This window comes from Falco rusticolus, chromosome 12 (assembly GCF_015220075.1).
Source record: "Falco rusticolus isolate bFalRus1 chromosome 12, bFalRus1.pri, whole genome shotgun sequence".
Classification (NCBI taxonomy): domain Eukaryota; kingdom Metazoa; phylum Chordata; class Aves; order Falconiformes; family Falconidae; genus Falco; species Falco rusticolus.
Genome location: NC_051198.1, coordinates 17246975 through 17264470, shown reverse-complemented (window position 1 = coordinate 17264470; position 17496 = coordinate 17246975). Strand labels below are relative to the sequence as shown.

The 17496-nt window shown below is 38.7% G+C and overlaps 1 protein-coding gene across 2 annotated transcripts in view; it reads left to right on the top strand.

The window, feature by feature from the left end:
* The window catches only part of PRKCE (protein kinase C epsilon), a 293855-nt gene that overhangs the window by 259791 nt on the left and 16568 nt on the right, over positions 1-17496 (top strand). For both annotated transcript variants that reach the window (XM_037405769.1, XM_037405770.1), the window contains 3 exons: positions 3687-3825; positions 6211-6399; positions 11420-11566. In XM_037405769.1, coding sequence (XP_037261666.1) covers positions 3687-3825; positions 6211-6399; positions 11420-11566 — 475 coding nt within the window. The remainder of the gene's footprint in view (positions 1-3686; positions 3826-6210; positions 6400-11419; positions 11567-17496) is intronic.

Genomic DNA, 17496 nt, shown 5'->3' with positions numbered 1-17496 from the left:
TTTTTTTAAATCTGGCAACTTTAAATTGAAATAATGGTTTTGAATGGCTTTCAATGCAAGTACTTTTCTGGACTATGATAATCTTGTGGGCTAGCTATGAATTTGGAACTTTGGCAGACTCCCAGCTTACCTCTTAACCTCCCATCTGTATGTTAATGGGAGCCATGCTGCTGTTGTTTTAGCCTCTTCCAAATTTCTTTTTGAAACTATGATGCGCTTTGTGATAATAAAAATCTACTGGTATTAAACTTCTCAAGAAGTTCAACAAGGCCAAGTGCAAGGTCCTGCATGTGCGTGAGGGCAATCCCAAGCAATACATGCTGGGTGGAGAATGGATTGAGAGCAGCCCTGAGGAGAAGGACTTGGGGGTGCTGGTGTACAAAAAGCTCAATGTGGCCTGGCAATGTGCTCCTGCAGCCCAGAAAGCCAACCATGTCTGGGCTGCATCAAAAGAAGTGTGGCCAGCAGGACAAGGGAGGTGACTCCCCCTCTCTAGTCTGCTCTCATGAGACTCCACCTGCAGCACTGCGTTCAGCTCTGGGGCCTCCAACATAAGGACATGGAACTTGTTGGAGTGAGTCCAGAAGAGGACCATGAAGATGGTCAGAGGGCCAAAGCACCTCTCCTCTGAAGACAGGCTGAAAGAGTTGGGGTTGCTTAGCCTGGAGAAGAGAAGGCTCCGGGGACACCTTACTACAGCCTTCCAGTGCCTAAAGGGGCCTGCAGGAAAGTGGGGAGGGACTTTGTACAAGGGCATGTGGCGACAGGACAAGGGGTGACGGCTTTGAACTGGAAGAGGGTAGATTTAGATTTGATATAATAAGGAGGAAATTCTTTACTGTGAGGGTGGTGAGGCACAGGAACAGGTTGTGCAGAGAATCTGTGGATGCCCCATCCCTGGAAGTGTTCAAGGCCAAGTTGGATGGGGCTTGGAACAACCTGGTTCTAGTGGAATGTGTCTCTGCCACGGCAGGGGTGTTGGAACTAGATGATCTTTAAGGTCCCTTCCAGCCCAAACCACTCCATAATTCTGAGCAGCCTCTTCAATTTCATCTGTTCCTGTCATAATGATTTGTATTATGATCTTCTTAACAGTCTGTTGAGATGGTGGCTGAAAGTGGTTCCAAGATTACATCAAATATAATTATACTTTGATTTCTTTATCTGAACATCTTGACTTTTTGAAATATAGCTTGTATTCTTCTTTAGCTTAGGCACATTCAAGATAGCATTTGGAAGGTTAAAAGCAACAGCTACAAGCTTATTTCCTTCTTCCATCTGCAAGAGCTTTGTCCTATTGTTCTCCTTGATCACATTGTACTTTATATTACAGTCTTGTCTTAATGGAGGTCTTTTGATTGTAACACTTGTAATTCATGGGAACAGCAGTTTTGGGAGTGCACATGATGTTTGGAGCAGGAATCTTTATTTTGTTTATTTGACTTTCTTGGGGGAATAAAGCTGCTGATATCTGCCCTTGCATTGGTGTTGGACAATTCTTGCAAATCACTTTCCAGAGATGGGAAAAGGTGGTTATTTGAGGGGTTAAATGGTTAGATGTAGGGGATTATTTTGTAGCCAGCTGGATCTTGGGTTATTTAGGAACTCATTAAAAGGATGACCTTAAGAAATGATAAAACATGTAGTCTGCTTCAAGGGACCTTACATGGGTGACCAGCTGAGGACCTACAAGAGCAGCATAACTGATCTGGAGATAGCCAAGTCTGGTGTAGGTCATATTGCTTGCAACAAGCATTTCTACAGCCAGTATATGCTTCAGCTACATAAAGCATATCTGGTAAAGCTAGTTTGTGTGGGAGACAGTGGATTTACTGTTAGTCAGGTAAATCTGACTTTGTTTTGCCATGTCAGACTTCTTGTACATGCACAAACCTCTTTGTAAGAAGTGTCTGATTTACTGCACAAATGTCCAATGATTATGCAGACCTTGAGTACTAAGTCCACTGTGTGCCAGAGATACCTGATTTTTACGTTGTCCTGTGTGCATGCCTAAGAAATATGTTAAATGTGGGCCAGCATATTTGAAAATTTTGAAAAAGTGTCAAAAGAAAAAAATAATAAAATCTAGCTACTGAAATTTGGCTGATAGGGAGAAAAGAGCATTTCTGGGAAAATCCCAGCTTACTGTAGCCTTGGACATGTCCACAAAACCCCTTAACATAATGCAGCCTTGGAAGGGTTGTTTAATCATTTAATGTGTGTGAAAGCTTCCACCATGTTGCAGCACCTGCAATTCCAAAGTCTGGTGTCTGATAGGGAGACGTTTCTCCAAAAGAAATCTTCAGACTAAGGTGAAGGCTTCTCATTCCTCACTCAGGTGGAATTTGGTGGCATAAAGGACTTTTGCAAAAAAACCTGTATCTTTTTGTAAGCTTTTGGGGTGCAATTTGTTTTACAGAGGCCAGCATGGGATTTTGTTCCTCTATCTCATTTAGAACTTGCCTACACACTTTTTTTTCAGTTCTACCTATTGGATTTTTTTCTAATTATTCTAGGAAAAAAGTTCTGATCAGAAAGTTACTACAAATTCACCCAAAGACATGTGTTCTGCTTTTGATTCTCACCTTTGTATGCATTCATACATACAATGCCTTCATTTATTACTGTGTATTTTTAATACATGGCAGAGGTACCTAAAGCCTAGACAGGAGTATAAACATAAAATGATCCATGCGATAAAAGTGTGTGTGGGGGGGGTGTTTCCTTTGTTTTATGCTTGGTTTATTAATTATACATGATAAAATGTTTTTAATTGGGGTGTCTTTTCATGCAAGTGAGGGTTCTTTTACACACTGACTTTCTAGAGGCTTTTGTAGTTTAGTCTAAAGCAAGTGGCAGGTAACTTAAACAGTACCTAGCATCCATTGTGTTGGAACATGCAATGACCATAATGGTATATTTAGAAAATGTACAGAGGGCAAGACAGGAAAGGTGGATATCCCTTTCTCAACCTGTTTTTAACCTCACCCAGTTTAATAACCAAAGAATTGTGTGGTTTTGACACAAAGACATTTGTACAATGGAGAGACAGAGACAGCTGCTAAGATGTGTTGTTTAACAATGAATGCAAAATATTCCTGTGAGATTATTTTTGAGCAGGTTTAAACTGCAGAAAAGAATGCTCCCAAAGATGAGAACTGTTGGTTTTCATCCCTCTCATTGCAATCTGAACTTTGAATTGCTGGTATGCATTAAGAATCCAATTCAAAATAATCCAAGTCTGAAAATGCCTATTAATTCAACCCATATGACAGAGTATAGATTAATTGGTACGCCTTACTTTGTGCTAATGCAGAAATTGAGAAGGGTTTCATAAGACGTTGTTGACCTATTTCACATAGAAAGTTAGATTCGTAGCAAACAAGACTGAGCTCTTTTCCAAACATTTTCCATGCTGTCTTGAATACAACTGTGTTTTCATGCAGCTAAACAGGGAGTAAAGGTCTGGTCTTGCAAAATGCTTGTCATTGCCTGCTTCCTTATTGCCTTTAACTAGGTGACCTGTTTAGTGACTGCTTCCAACTTTTCATGCACACGTGAAGAATGGTTTCTCAGTGGTGTTTGTGAAACCATCTATTTGTCATATTCCGTGTTTTTATGATTAAATTCAAGAGTACGTGATCAAAATTTGAGAGTTGATTTAATTTTCGGCCTTTCTATTTCAGGGACCTGAAACTGGACAATATTCTTCTGGATGCAGAAGGCCACTGTAAACTGGCTGACTTTGGGATGTGCAAAGAAGGGATTCTGAATGGAGTGACCACCACAACCTTTTGTGGCACACCTGACTATATAGCTCCGGAGGTATTTTTTTGCACTGTACTAAGAATACGGATATTATCGTTCACCAGACTGTTACATGTGTAATTTTAGATACTTTGTGCATGTAGATGAAAACAGTAGAAGATGCAAACTAGGCTGTGGTGTAGTTTTGCCTAGGTAATCTTGCAGAAATTGATTACTGCTCACAAGCAGTATTTCACATTGATAGAAGTGACAAAGCATGTTTTTTTCTATTATTTGTTTCCTGAATTAACAGTATTCTTCTCCATACACTCATCTCTGACTTGGCATTATTGTGAAAGCACTTACTAGCCTTTAAGGTGTTAGACGCAACTGAGTACTGCCAGCACTGGTCTTTAGTAGTTAAAATTTATTTTTTTTTAATTTTTCATGAGACTTAGAAGGGCACATTCATATGGAAGAGACCATATGTTTGGTGTCATTTTGCCTAGTGTCCCTGTGGGAATATAATTTTTTTCCATTCTTTAAAGTATCTGTGAGTGAAAGATACTGTGTTTGTGGTATTTCTCATCATATGGATGAACAGCAAATATAGACTTGCATAGAAAGGTAGAAAATTTCCATATGTATGCTGCATATCCATTGGCAACACCCAAAGTAATTTCAAGCCATTCATTGAGTAAAAGAAATGGCTGAGAATCACGCAGGTTTTACATAGCCTAAGTTGTAATATTATGAGATGGATTTCCAAGTGCCTAAAATGAATTGGTATTGTACAGTTAGTCTTCTAGGCAGACTTTGCTCAGTTTAGTTAGTAACCTGTGCATCTTCTGGCTGAAGATTCAGTGTGCTGATTTAATGTAAAAGTGTCATTGCTTTGTCTTTCATCAACCATAAATTTGCAGCAGGGAAAAATGTTAGTTTATTATTTGTTAGAGAAGATAAATTAGAAAACTTTATTGTTAGTGTTCATGGCTGTCAAGCTTTGGTAGCGCAAGTGATAAGGTGTGAATCATATTCAAACCATCATGATATAAATGTGTGTCTTACAGAGTTTGAAAAGTATTACAGTGTTTAAAAGAAAATAAATACCAGTGTGATGGTTTTGGTTTCATATGAATTCTGTTCTGATTCAGGGTATTAATTGAGTCCTTTGACAAATGCTTTGGAAATTTTTAGTGAAAAAAAAGCAATAATAAGATCCGGGGAACTCTTACATGGAATCCTGTTCTCACTGAAGTCAGTAACTCAGGCTTCCGTTTTGTCATCTTAATTGCAGAAGTTTATCTCCTGTTTCTATTTCTCTTGCATCATGGTGGTATGTTTCAATTTTCTGTTCTTTAGCAATACCTGAGTTGCAAGAGTGCCCAGAACACTTGAAAAGTGCATTTTTGAAGAGTATAAATTTCTGTAATTAAAGTCTATAAAATGTAATATCCATTCAACTAAGAATCTGGCTGGGATCCAGACCTCTGTATTCAATGTTAACTCATTTTTGGTTTTATGTTAAGACTGAGTTTGGTTTTATGTTGGTCATGATCCCCAAATACAGCACTGAGCTCACATGTCTTCTGACTGTAGCGCTAGTGTTGTTTAAGGGGGTGGTGGAGTTGTTGCCATTCTAACTCATTTTAAGGCAGACAGCTTAGACAGTTGCCCACTCTACTTTTCCCAGTCCCCTGTCATGCTGAAACTTTGCAGCCAAACTACAAGCTTCTCAGTGAAAAGTAGCCAGGAATTAAACTTGTATGACACTAGTTCTGTAACACCAGGTAGTACAATAAAACTCCATCATGCTAACCTTCCACTCCCCACTTAAATTTACTTGCTACAATGTTGAATTTGTGCCACATGAAAAGTTGTGGAGTGGTAGCCAGTTTTTCTGAAAGCGAGGGAAATTAAAGTGAGTACTACAGCCATGCATTATACAGCGTTTTAATGCTGTAAAAAGAACTTGAACAAAAATGCTTTTGGCTTCCTTCAGCCCTACCTAAAGGACTAGAATAAATCTCTCTGATGAGCGCCATGCAGCATTACAAGCTGGTTCAGTTTGTTTTGTTCAAGATAGAGACAAGGAAATGTTTCACATTTTCCACCAATCTGTTTTGTATATGTGATCTTTTTTCCCCCCTATAGCGTGACCTGCTTTAAACAGTTTGGAAGGATATACAGCTCTCTTGCTCATGGGCATACTCTTTTACTCAGGGGACTGATAAATTCAGTCAGTACTTCTGAGAACAACTATGCATTGACACTTAGCTGTGTTTAGTGCAAATTGCCTGGGTAGGAAACCATGCCTGCCTGCTGTTGCTGAAATCAGTGTGGGATTTAGTCCTGCTTAGGCGCTGTTGGAAAGAAGGGGTGTATTATGTTGAAACAGCAAGTGTGCAGCCAAGAGTTTTATCTAACTTGTCTATTCAATCCAATCTCTTTTTCTGATTCCAGATCCTCCAGGAGTTAGAATACGGCCCATCAGTAGACTGGTGGGCTCTGGGTGTTCTCATGTACGAAATGATGGCTGGGCAACCCCCCTTTGAAGCTGACAATGAAGACGATCTCTTTGAATCCATCCTCCACGATGATGTCTTGTATCCAGTCTGGCTCAGTAAAGAAGCCGTCAGCATTTTAAAAGCAGTGAGTCTTCCATTACTCGATTTCCTCGTCCTCTTCCTGGGTTGGTTTTTTTTTTTTTGGGGGGGGGGGGGCGGTTACTTGATTAAAATTGAATTTGCTGAAAGTTGTTGAGAGCAGTCACCGCTGGGAGTTCAAGCACAGTTCAGAGTGCCACTGTTAGGATAATGGGGCCTGGGATAAATTACACCGCTTGTGGGAAAGGAACAGAATGTTTGTATTCCACGCAGTTGTACACTGTATAAATCTGTGTACTGCAGATTCATGTTTCAGGGAAAACCCAACCAACTAGAACTGTGCTATCACTTTGGCACTTTATATGCTGCATGTTCACTAGTGGGGGAAGCACTACATAATTAAAGAAACAATGTTTTTATTTAACCCACTTAAAAAATTTCTTGTTTCTCTGCCTTTCTTTCCCTATCATCAAGATAGGTTGAAAGCCCTTTATTTGCAGTTGCATATTCTATTTTATAGTTCACATAGACAAGACTGAAAAGCAGTCTTACTCTGGTGTAATTGTTTCTGCCCTGATTGGTGGTTTTCAGTGACTTGACAGAAATGTGAGTCACCAAATGCCACAATTTTTTTGATCAGTCAAAATGTGTTACTGGGCAACTTCAGTTTTCAGACTGCCTTTCCGAAATCAGGTTTACTTCATTAATATGACACTGACATAAATTCTTTTTTCTGTACTAGTATCATCCGAACATAAAAAGTAAAACAAAACAGAAGCAGTATGCCAATCCCCATAGGTTTTTATTCCACTTTTCCATCTTCTTTGAAAGTGGAAAATTTCTACCTTTCCACATCTATTTTTCTTTCAGCATCTGCAGTAAAGTAAGGGAGACTTTCAATTAAGAGGGCAGCTGGTAAAGTCCTGCAGAGATCTTCATACAGGGTTACATTTTGAAATTTTATACAAAACTTGAAAAATTCTGCTTTTAACACCAGTGGACAGGTAACACTTTCGGCAGAAATGTTCATCTTGATCTCTTAATGAAAATATCTTCAGGCTCATTCTAGCTGAGAGAGGGAGGTGCTCTAGCAGATGATTAAAAGCAGAAGTCGAAGTCAAACCTCTCAGAAATGTTTGCTGGAGTATCTCTTTTGTTCCATTCAGTGTAGTGAGAACATGGAGGATTTAATGCTGACCTTTGCACACATTCTCCTGTCTCCCCCCAGATAGGTCTCTGATGACTTTTTATTAGCTGACATCATACTTTCATGCATCAATTTTTGTTTCCAGACCTTTCAACTATTTTCAGTTCAGCAATTAAAATGTATGGACTTGAGCTGTAGAATTCAGGCTGATATCTAGGATTCAGGGTATTTTTTTTGGCATGTCGTAGAGAAAGGGTTGTTGTCAATGTTCATGTCTGCATCTGAATTTCACTGAAGTCCAAGAGATTTTCGGTAATGTTTTGGTTTCACAGTCTGTAAGATCTGTGTTCCTTTGTCATCCACAGGCTTCTTCAGTGAATCTATATTAACTGATCTTTCTGTTATTCTCAATCACAGAAACATTTGTTGGAGGGGAAGAGTTTAACTCTTGGCTAAGTGTGTAGTGTAAGAGCCATTGTAACTATTAGGAGAAGGTATTTATTTCACAGAGAAAAGGGAGAAACAGATTTGACAGTCAGAGCCTATGTTATCTCATTGGTCGTGCAAGAAGTGAGATATCTGTTTGTGTTATACATGTCATTCATTAGCCACACAAATGCAGACACAGAACTGGGCTGCAGATGTGAGCTGTGTACTTTTGTGACTGTAAGTGCAAGGGTGTTAAATCCTCTAATTACTTCTAAAGCTGACTTCGCTATAAATTTTCATGAGGCTGTTTTCCTGGGTCTACATTTTGATAGTAGGCGTGGTGGTTTGTATTTTGCTGTAGTTGTAGCACTTCTTTTACATCTTTCTGTCTAAAGTTAATCCTTAATGCCATTATAAACCTTAAAAAGAGAATTGCATCCATTAAATAGGATTGCACGATAATAGTAGAGCATTCCTTATTGGGCAAGATTTTAGTTGGCACAGATTGATATAATTTAATGGAGCTGTGCCAGTTTACACCATAAAAAGAAAACGATTCCTTATACTTAGCAACCTGCTGCCTGTGCAGCTATGGTGTAAAACATACTTGAAACTTGTGTTCTTCATCTGATTCTTGTCCACATTCTGTTAAGTGAAGAACAGGAAAAACAGAGGAAAGAAAGAGGCGTCTATGTATTTTACTGCTGACTGGTAGCAAGGGATTAACTTTGAAACACTTCGTTTCCTCACATTGTGCTTTGAGACATGGGTTTTATTCTTTAGAACCTGTGTATTTTTACACTCCTCCAAACAGCATATAAGGAAAGTTTAATAAGAAGACATTCTCTTGTATTAAGCAACAATGTTTTTGTATTTTCTGAAGAAACGGTTTTCCTGTTATTTCCAACAAAACACTAAGGCGGATAATTTTACAGCTCAGCACTACAAGGCAGCACATTGCTTATCCCATGAAATCCCACAGATCTTAGTAGTCCTCTTTCTGTGAGTTGACAGGAATTGCTATTTAAAATTCTTTCCTGTCTGGTAAGGAAAACAATTCTTCATTGAAATTAGCTCTGTGCTTCTCTGCAAGCAATGGAGAGAGGTTGTGTCTACAGTGTGTGTTCACTGTGTACCCAGGTGACTGATCTCTAGGTACAGAAGCAAAACACTGCTTTTAAGTTGTGCCATTTATTTCAAGAAGCAAAATTTTGGGAGCCTGATGATTCTTGATTTGGGCCCCAAGTTGCATGGCTATGTCAGCAACCTTTTGTCTCCTGTTGTCATTTAAGTCAGTAGGAACTCTGATCTCAGAAAGCTTCTCTTTTCATAAAAGAAGGTTCCTGCCTTAATATGGGAAAACAAAAAGGCAACATTTAATGGCTGTGGCTGTCAGCTCCGTTGGCAACCATCTCTTCAACACTGTACAGTTAACAGCTGTCTCTGCCCTCACAGTTGCATCATTGTTGATGCTGTTGATAAACAGGGAATACATTTCAGCTTGTGCTTCAGAAATAGAAGCTGAAAAAAGTCAATATTTATTCCAGAGGATGAAATTTATAGAACTAAAAGTCCACTTAAGAAGTTTGAGATTATTTCATTGTATCTGCCTATGTTAATTCTGTTTGTTGAAGTATTCATTCTTAAAATTTGTTCTCCCCGATCATCCATTTCCAAGTTCCATGAAGTCTGTGAAGTACAGTACTAAACTGTACTATCTAGTCATATATTCATGTCCTGGGCTTCTTAAAAATTACATGTTCGGATGTTTTCCCTGCCTCTGGCTTAAAACAAAGATAAACCATTGCAGATACTAGGATCAGATTTTACTTCTTTGATACCTGGATTATATGGTACAAAAAGCGTATCCTGTAGTTTCAGTGTTCTGTTTCTACAAAATGTGTGGCTGCTGGTTCCTGGCCTGCTCGCTCCAGTCCTGGAGGTGAAATAAAGCAGAAGAATGTAGGAATGTGTTTTGTGGTTTTCCAAGAGACCTCACCAAAGTACAGTAATCCTTTCAAAACCTTTGCTTCTCCTGCCCATAGAAAATATGGCCTGTAGTTTAGATACGACTTGTCCACTTGCAAAAGAACTTGTGGAGCAGCTGAACACAAGACCAAAGAGGATTGTCTTTGGAGTGGTGCATGTATGTCAGAAACCAGAGAGAATTTCCTCGCTGATCTATGTTATATCATTAAAATCATAGCAATGGTATTCTCCTGGGGATGGTTGATCTAGCTATCTAAAACCATCTTAAGGGCTTCAGTATCTACTTATCTAATAACTGGAGTACTAAGGCAAGGGTATGTATTGTAGTGATTTATTTTTTTGGTAAGGGTGTCTTTTTTCTACAGATATATAGTATAATGTGGTACCTAGGTTAAATAGGCACTGGACAATTATCACATTTTGTTTCATGTGTACACTTTTTAAAAAGATTAAATGTTATAGTAATGGCTCCATATAAATGTACGGCTAAGTTTGGCGTAATTCTATAATATGAGTGTGTGATGTGTACAAGAACTGCATTTGTTGGTATTTGAATTACAAGGTCTCTATGTCGACATGCACTGGGGAATAAGTAGAGCAATTGCTAATAAAAGGAAGAAATAACAGCGCAAAATTAGGATAAATATTATCAGCTACCATCGTTTGATATCAATGTCTTACACCGGTTGTGCAGCTTTTTGCTGAAAGGAATAGTAAGAGTTTGAAAGTGAGAAGTCTAGAAATTGCCACACCAGAGAAGACCAGTTAGTTCCAGGTGCTTCCAGTTGCTGCCACTAACAGTGTGCTAAAAATGAAAGGCAAGGTACAAGTTATGTCATGAGGGAAGCTTTCTGCTGGTACTGATCACTCCATGTATTTCCTGAAACAGGACACGGGCAATTGACATAGCTCCAGGTGCTCTTCTGGCTTGTATTAGAATAAAATTCTAGAAATTAGTAGGAAGGTTATGGCTTTTCATGTGTCTGCTTGAATGAACTGTATGATTCTGCAACCTACATATCCAAAGGAAATAAACAACAGTAAGCATAATATGTAAGCCCTATCCCCCAAAATAATAGTTAATATAGAGCAAATAAGAGCTATCCTGACTATCTATTTGGAAATGTCTGTGGAGGGTTGAATATTTTCTTTCTTTCCTAGAGTATTTTTGGCCAAAGCTGGAACTAGAAGTGCTGAAAGAGAATCTGTTCCTGTAGCACTCCCAGCCAGATGAAATTAGGAGGTCTCAGCAATCAGTTGAAAGAGCTTGCTGCAGGAAACGTACACTTCAGAGTCTCTGAATCTCCTAGTTTGCCTGGAACCTCTGAAATTTAGAGGGTCATCCTTGTTGTTCGTACAGAAAAAATAACTTTCTGAAAGGAGGCTGTCTCTAAAATCTAGGTTTTAGGAATTGTAAATGTGTAATTGGACTGCAAATGGTTTCCAGCCACTGCCATCCATGTTTTAACTTTTTCCTCCTCTCCCTCCTCCAACCCTGTAGTTCATGACAAAAAACCCCAATAAGCGACTTGGCTGTGTGGCATCACAAAACGGGGAAGACGCGATTAAGCAGCATCCGTTTTTCAAGGAAATTGACTGGGTTCTTCTAGAACAAAGGAAAATCAAGCCACCCTTCAAACCTCGGATTGTAAGTAGCAGTTTGCGTAACATTCAGAGAAAACTTGGTTTGATAGATCTAGTTGTTGGCTTTTCTGAGGTGTGAGATTATCTGATGCAACATTTGGGGATTGAAACAGTAACATAAAAAGTGCACTGAAAAGATTGCCTCGACGTTTTTTCTGTGAAGGTAAGTGTCAGGAGTAGATTTAATGCACAGGAAGATGTCCGTGTTCAGTCACATAAACCATGAGAGGGTTCAAGGCCCTGTTTTAATTATTTTCCTGTGTTCCTAAAGATACCTTGATCGGAAGAGTTTATTTCAGTTGAGTATATACTGTATTTTCTGTGTGAAATCTGCTACAGTCCTGCATTGCCAATGGCCACTAGATTTTGCAGTGAAAGACAGAGGAAAGAATTTCTGGTTAATATTTTAACTGAAGATACTCGAAAAAATAGCTTCCTGGGCCATTGTGGTTAAATAATTTGGTGTACTTATATTTTCCTGGGTAATAATCAAGTATTTCTATTTTAAAGTAGCAATAACATGTAAAGAGCAGCTCCACATGCAGAAACTACAAAAGCCAAACAAAAATACTTTACTTATTCTTGTCTTCCTCTGGATGAAAATACTTAGTTCACCAAATGTCAGCTTTTCAGCTGGGAATGTGTGCAGTTAATTTTGTGCTTGAACAGTATAAGAGAATAATTTTATGATAAATCCTTTGATTTTTGTCTTTTGACTCTGCACATTTCTAATCACAATGTTTGATTTGCCTGTAAATACGATGAAGATACTTATTTGTTTCTTTATTTAGGTAGTTTACAAAGGTATTTAAAAACAAACCAAACCCAAACCAAACAAACCAAAAAAACCAAACAACTTTGGGCTCAACACTGAATTCTAACTTAAATTTAGAGGTGAAAAAGTCCCCTCTGTTATTGCAGAATTGATGTCTGTTGCATTTAATGCATTTACTTTTAGTCCAGTGAGATGCATGTCCCCAAGTTGCCTGCATAGGTGGTGGCAGTGAGGCTGCCTGTCCAGAACTGGAGCCTGACGTAGCTTCTCAGAGTCCACTCTTGGACAAGTCTCACCCTCTGTAGCTATGCAGAAAGAGCCCAAAGAGATTGACAGCTGTAAGTGAAATTTTGCCTTTATGAGTGTCTTTCTAGGAGTAATAGTAACATACAGTGTTATCGTATGAGGAAGTTTTTAATGTATTTCTTTGAGAATGGAAACGTAATGTGGTAGCTACAGGCAGAGGGATGCCTGAGCCAGCCCCTGCCCTGGAAAGGGTCCAGCCAGCGGGTCATGCTGGCTCCCTTACCCTGTTGCCCCGCTCTGCTCTGGAGGTGTGACCAGGCTGCACCGAGTGCCTGAGCTGATCTACAAGTCTCTGCACTGCTGCAGGAAGTGTAAACCCCAAGTTAACCACATGTAGTATCTGTCTGAAGCCTATTTAATACTGCAACTAACTGCTTTCCAGTTAGGTTCCACAGCGCTCCAGTGGTCACAGCCAGCCCCAGTTGGTGTTCAGCTGAGTCGCGTGTGTGTAGCTCTTTGCCTGTTTTCAACAAATTTGGCCTTTCATCTCACAGTAATTTTTGTTGCTTTGCTTAGTATTCATCAGTAAGACAGTTACCAAATCAGGATGCACAATTCCAAAGTAATTTTTACTTAATGCCTGCATCTAGTAAGACCCAGATTCCTCAGGTCTAGTCTGTTTATTGGCTGTTCTCCTTTCATGGTCAAGATGCACAGTCCCTTTGACAATACGTATTTTTATGAGGCCTTTATTATTTTTCGAAGTATTCCTGCTGTGGTGGTACTTCTTAAAAGTCAGGAGGCATTTAGTATGTGAGATGTTTTTATTCACTGCTGATATAAATACTTTCTCAGTGCAGCTTCTTTCTCATTCTGGTAATTATTTCACTTCTGTTACATTGTAAAGTCATTCCTATTTTATTAATTTCTGTTGTTTTGTTCCTTTTGTCCTTTTCTGCTTTCTTTAATGGTATTTTAGTTGGCTATTTCAGCTTTAGTAGTGGTTTCAGATTATTTTGACGTAGTCCTTTTTATAATTTTCAAGACAGCTGCTTGCTCTTTAAAAATTGTTAGGATGATTTTATCTCTATTTACACCTTTTCTCATTTTTCTTCAGGCTGCTTCTGTAACATCAGATTTTCATACTACTTCTTTCCATATTATATATGCCAACTTTCTTTATTCTACCAAATTTGATTCCTGCAGTTTAGTAGCTCTGTATGCTTGGGTTTTTTCTGAACTCTTGTTTTTTATGGTGGTGAATTCAGGTAATGTGTAGTCTGTTACAGGCATCCCTATTACTTTCATGTTCGCAGTCTGCTAAACTGTATTCCCCAGTAACCTGGTCCTATCAACTTTTACTGATAACTTTGCTACACTTAGAAAGGATATACCTTACATATTTACACTATGTTTATGATCTACCAGCTGTATAACTTTTGCAGTTGTTTGGATTTTGTTGTTTTGTAATTTTTGGGCAGGATCATACTGAAATTTTTACTTGTCCTGTTAAAACTGAACAATTTATTAGTTGGAAAGTGAAGTGTGATATATCTGTAGGCTGGAGAGGAAGATCACCTGAATAAAATTTAATTATTAATTATGCACCTTCAGAAATGGTAAAGGAATCTAGGGCAAAAAATTTCAAATACTGAAAAGATGGTTTTGTATACTTGCCAAGCTAGAGATTGCACTCAGTTTGAAAAATACAGGAAAGAGGGAAGAAAGTGAACACTAGTGAAATAAAGTCTGCTTTAAAATCTGGATAGGGAGTTTCTCTCTAAATTCAGTTGTGGGTGTAGCATTGAGATTCATTGATTCAGATTAACAAGCTTAACTGTTCCATAGCTATGGAATAACTACGGAAAAAACACAACTAATGCCTGCATTTGGGATGTTTTCTGGTTTTTAACACCTTTCAGTATTGATAAAGGACTGTTGATTATTTAAAAGTTACTTGTAATATTAAAAGGGGATTAAAAATATATATTTTTAATCTTATGTTCGGGGAGCCTAGCTCTGTGAAAATGCCTATGAGAAGAGAGGCCAGATTATTAGTCAGAAAATAGACATTCTTGCATGTTATGTGAGTGTACATGTAAGTAGGAAAAAAAGCATAAAATGCATATATAGTCATTTGTGCATTCAAATTGGGTTTTGCATGCACATACAAAATTTTGCTCATGCAAGAATGCATATATTTACACAAATATTCATCTATTTTCTGACCAACTGTTAAGGTGACTAAGGGGGGAAATTTTATAATTACTATATGATACAGACTTTAAAAAAAAAAATCCATAGGATCTATTCGAATGAGCTCTGGGCAATGTGAAATGCTGATGCTAAACAGGTAAAGTCATTAGAGAAAATCGTCAAACACTGAGGTCCCATCAGACAATGGAATAATCTGCCAAGGGAGGTCACAGAGGTGCTAGTGTGGAAACACCTTGCTTCAGTTCCTCCTCACTACTCCACTGCTCCCAAAAACATGCAAGTTCCTTGCTTAGCACAGCCCTCTTCCTCTTCTGTCACCTTTTATTATTACTCTGCCATAATAGATTTTCTGAGGAGCTATATTACATGGTGCTGTAAGGCTTGTGCTTCTCAGTTGTTCAAGTATGTAGTCTTAGCTCTGCCAGCCTTAAGACTGAATTTTTCAGCTGGACTTGGAAGAAACACGGCATGGCTGTTTATTAGCCAGACTTTTGAGGTCTGTGTTTTTTTAAAATCTCATTCGCACTGTGGATGGATGCAAATATATTCCTTATTATACCAGAACTATACCATCAGTGTCCTTCTAGTTTGTACATGATTTGATTATCTAGTGATGTTTTAGAAGCTGAAATGTCTTTCCTAACTGTTTTCAGCCTTGGAATGAAAATTACTGAAGTCTAAAAGGTCCTTGAAAAACAGACTATACTTTCTGAAGGCTTGCAAGAGTGCCCTGGGCAGAGCACTCATACAAATGGCTGAGGTTTAGATTGCTAAGCAGTGACAGGAGTGCCACACCAGGTTGTGCTAAGTACAGACAATGGAAGCAGATTGGATGGCCCTGAAACCTGCTGTGAAGGATCTTTGGCTGCTCCTCCAGCTTAATGTCTTGGAATAGAGAATACAAAGGGTGAAAATGCACTGCGGACACCTCCTATGATGCATATTTTCTACCAGCCCTTCCTTTCATAAATCCAGAATTACGAGGCTTCTCAGTGGCAAAATTATTTACACATATATATTATGGTTTACCATACTGAGGGCTTGTATACTGAGGGCTTGTTCCATGTAGAGCTATTATAAATGTTAGGCTACTATAGAAAGAGTAGTCGTTCTGGGGTGCGTCCAAGCAAACTTTTGGACAGCTATGAAGAGGATATTTGTTGCACCTGAGCTCCAGTGACCTTGACACTGTCTCTTGAAGATCATTTCTACTGTTCTTCAAACCCAATTCTTAATTTCACAGACTGTCTTGAAGTTTTCTGAATATTTTTCTTGCCTGCTGCTTTTAATGCAGACTGAATATGTAATTGAATATGCAAGAAATAAGTACAGTTTTAGTGCAGACAGATATCTTTTCTCCACAGCCACTGTTGTGAGACACAAATCCCTTTGAGGCATTTTGTTCCTACGTTGAGATATTTTGTCTCATGTGTCCTTCCTGGAATTTGATCCTGTTTGGAGAATGAAATTTCCCTAATCGGTAACCATAAGATCAGGCTGTGGTTTGCAACATAATTTATTGCCCAAGGACCACAAAGGCCTTGATAGTATTCCATGATTCTCTGCTCTCTGTCTTTCTTTGTTTCCATGTTTATGCTCCTGGCTTAGCTGAATTGCTTATTTCAGTTTTCAAAATGCATTTGCCACGTTACAAGTGAAAACAAGGGTGCAGTAAATTAATTTATTACCAAAGTCATTGGTATGATTGTAGGTGTGGTAGATCTTGTTTAGTGACATGATGGGATGATTCTGTCTGTCCTATACCAAATAATAAAATAGGCATTAAAAACAGCAATTGAAACAGGTTGCTGCTTCACCTTTAATGTGTATTGATGAAATTTATATTGTGCCAAGTTGTTATTTACTGGCAAAGCTTATATTTGAAACAGTGAAGCTTATTTACTGGCAAAACTTATATTTGAAACAGTGAAGCAAAGGTATATTTTGTTGTATTTTGCTTTTTCCTCAGTCTTCTCCATATCTTATTAGATTCCCTGCAAGAAATTGTGTGCCATTTCTGAAAGCACAGCTGGCCAGCTGCAGGCTTTCCAGACTGAACATGCCACTCGCATCAGTCAGTGAAGCTCAGAGAGGTGTGCACAAGTGGCATAAAGATACATGATAACCCAGTCATACTTGCCAGGCATGGAAGAACATCACTGTCCAAAATTTGTTGCTTATTTGACTATCGGTGGTAGCCTCATGTGAGCATCAATTTAGATTGAATCATAGAATCATAGCATAGTTTGGGTTGGAAGGGACCTTTTAAGGTCATTTAATCCAACCCCGCTGCAATGAGCAGGGACACCTTCAGCTAGATAAGGTTGCTTAGAGTCCTGTCCAGCCTGATCTTGAATGTTTCCAGGCACAGGGCATCTTCCACTCTCTGAGCAACCTGTGTCAGTGTTTCACTACCCTACCCTCATCAAGAAAAATTTCTTCCTTATATCTAGTCTGAGTCTGCCCTCTTTTAGTTTAAAACCTTTACCCTTGTCCTATCACAACAGGTCCTACTAAACAGTTTGTCCCCGTCTTATAAGCCCTCTTAAAGTATTGAAAGACCACGGTAAGGTCTCCTTTTCTTCTTCAGGCAGAACAACCCCAACTTTCTCAGCTTTTCCTCAAAGGAGAAATGTTCCATCCCTCTAAGTGATTTCTTCTTAGTTATTGTAGACTTAGACCAGCACAATAAAATC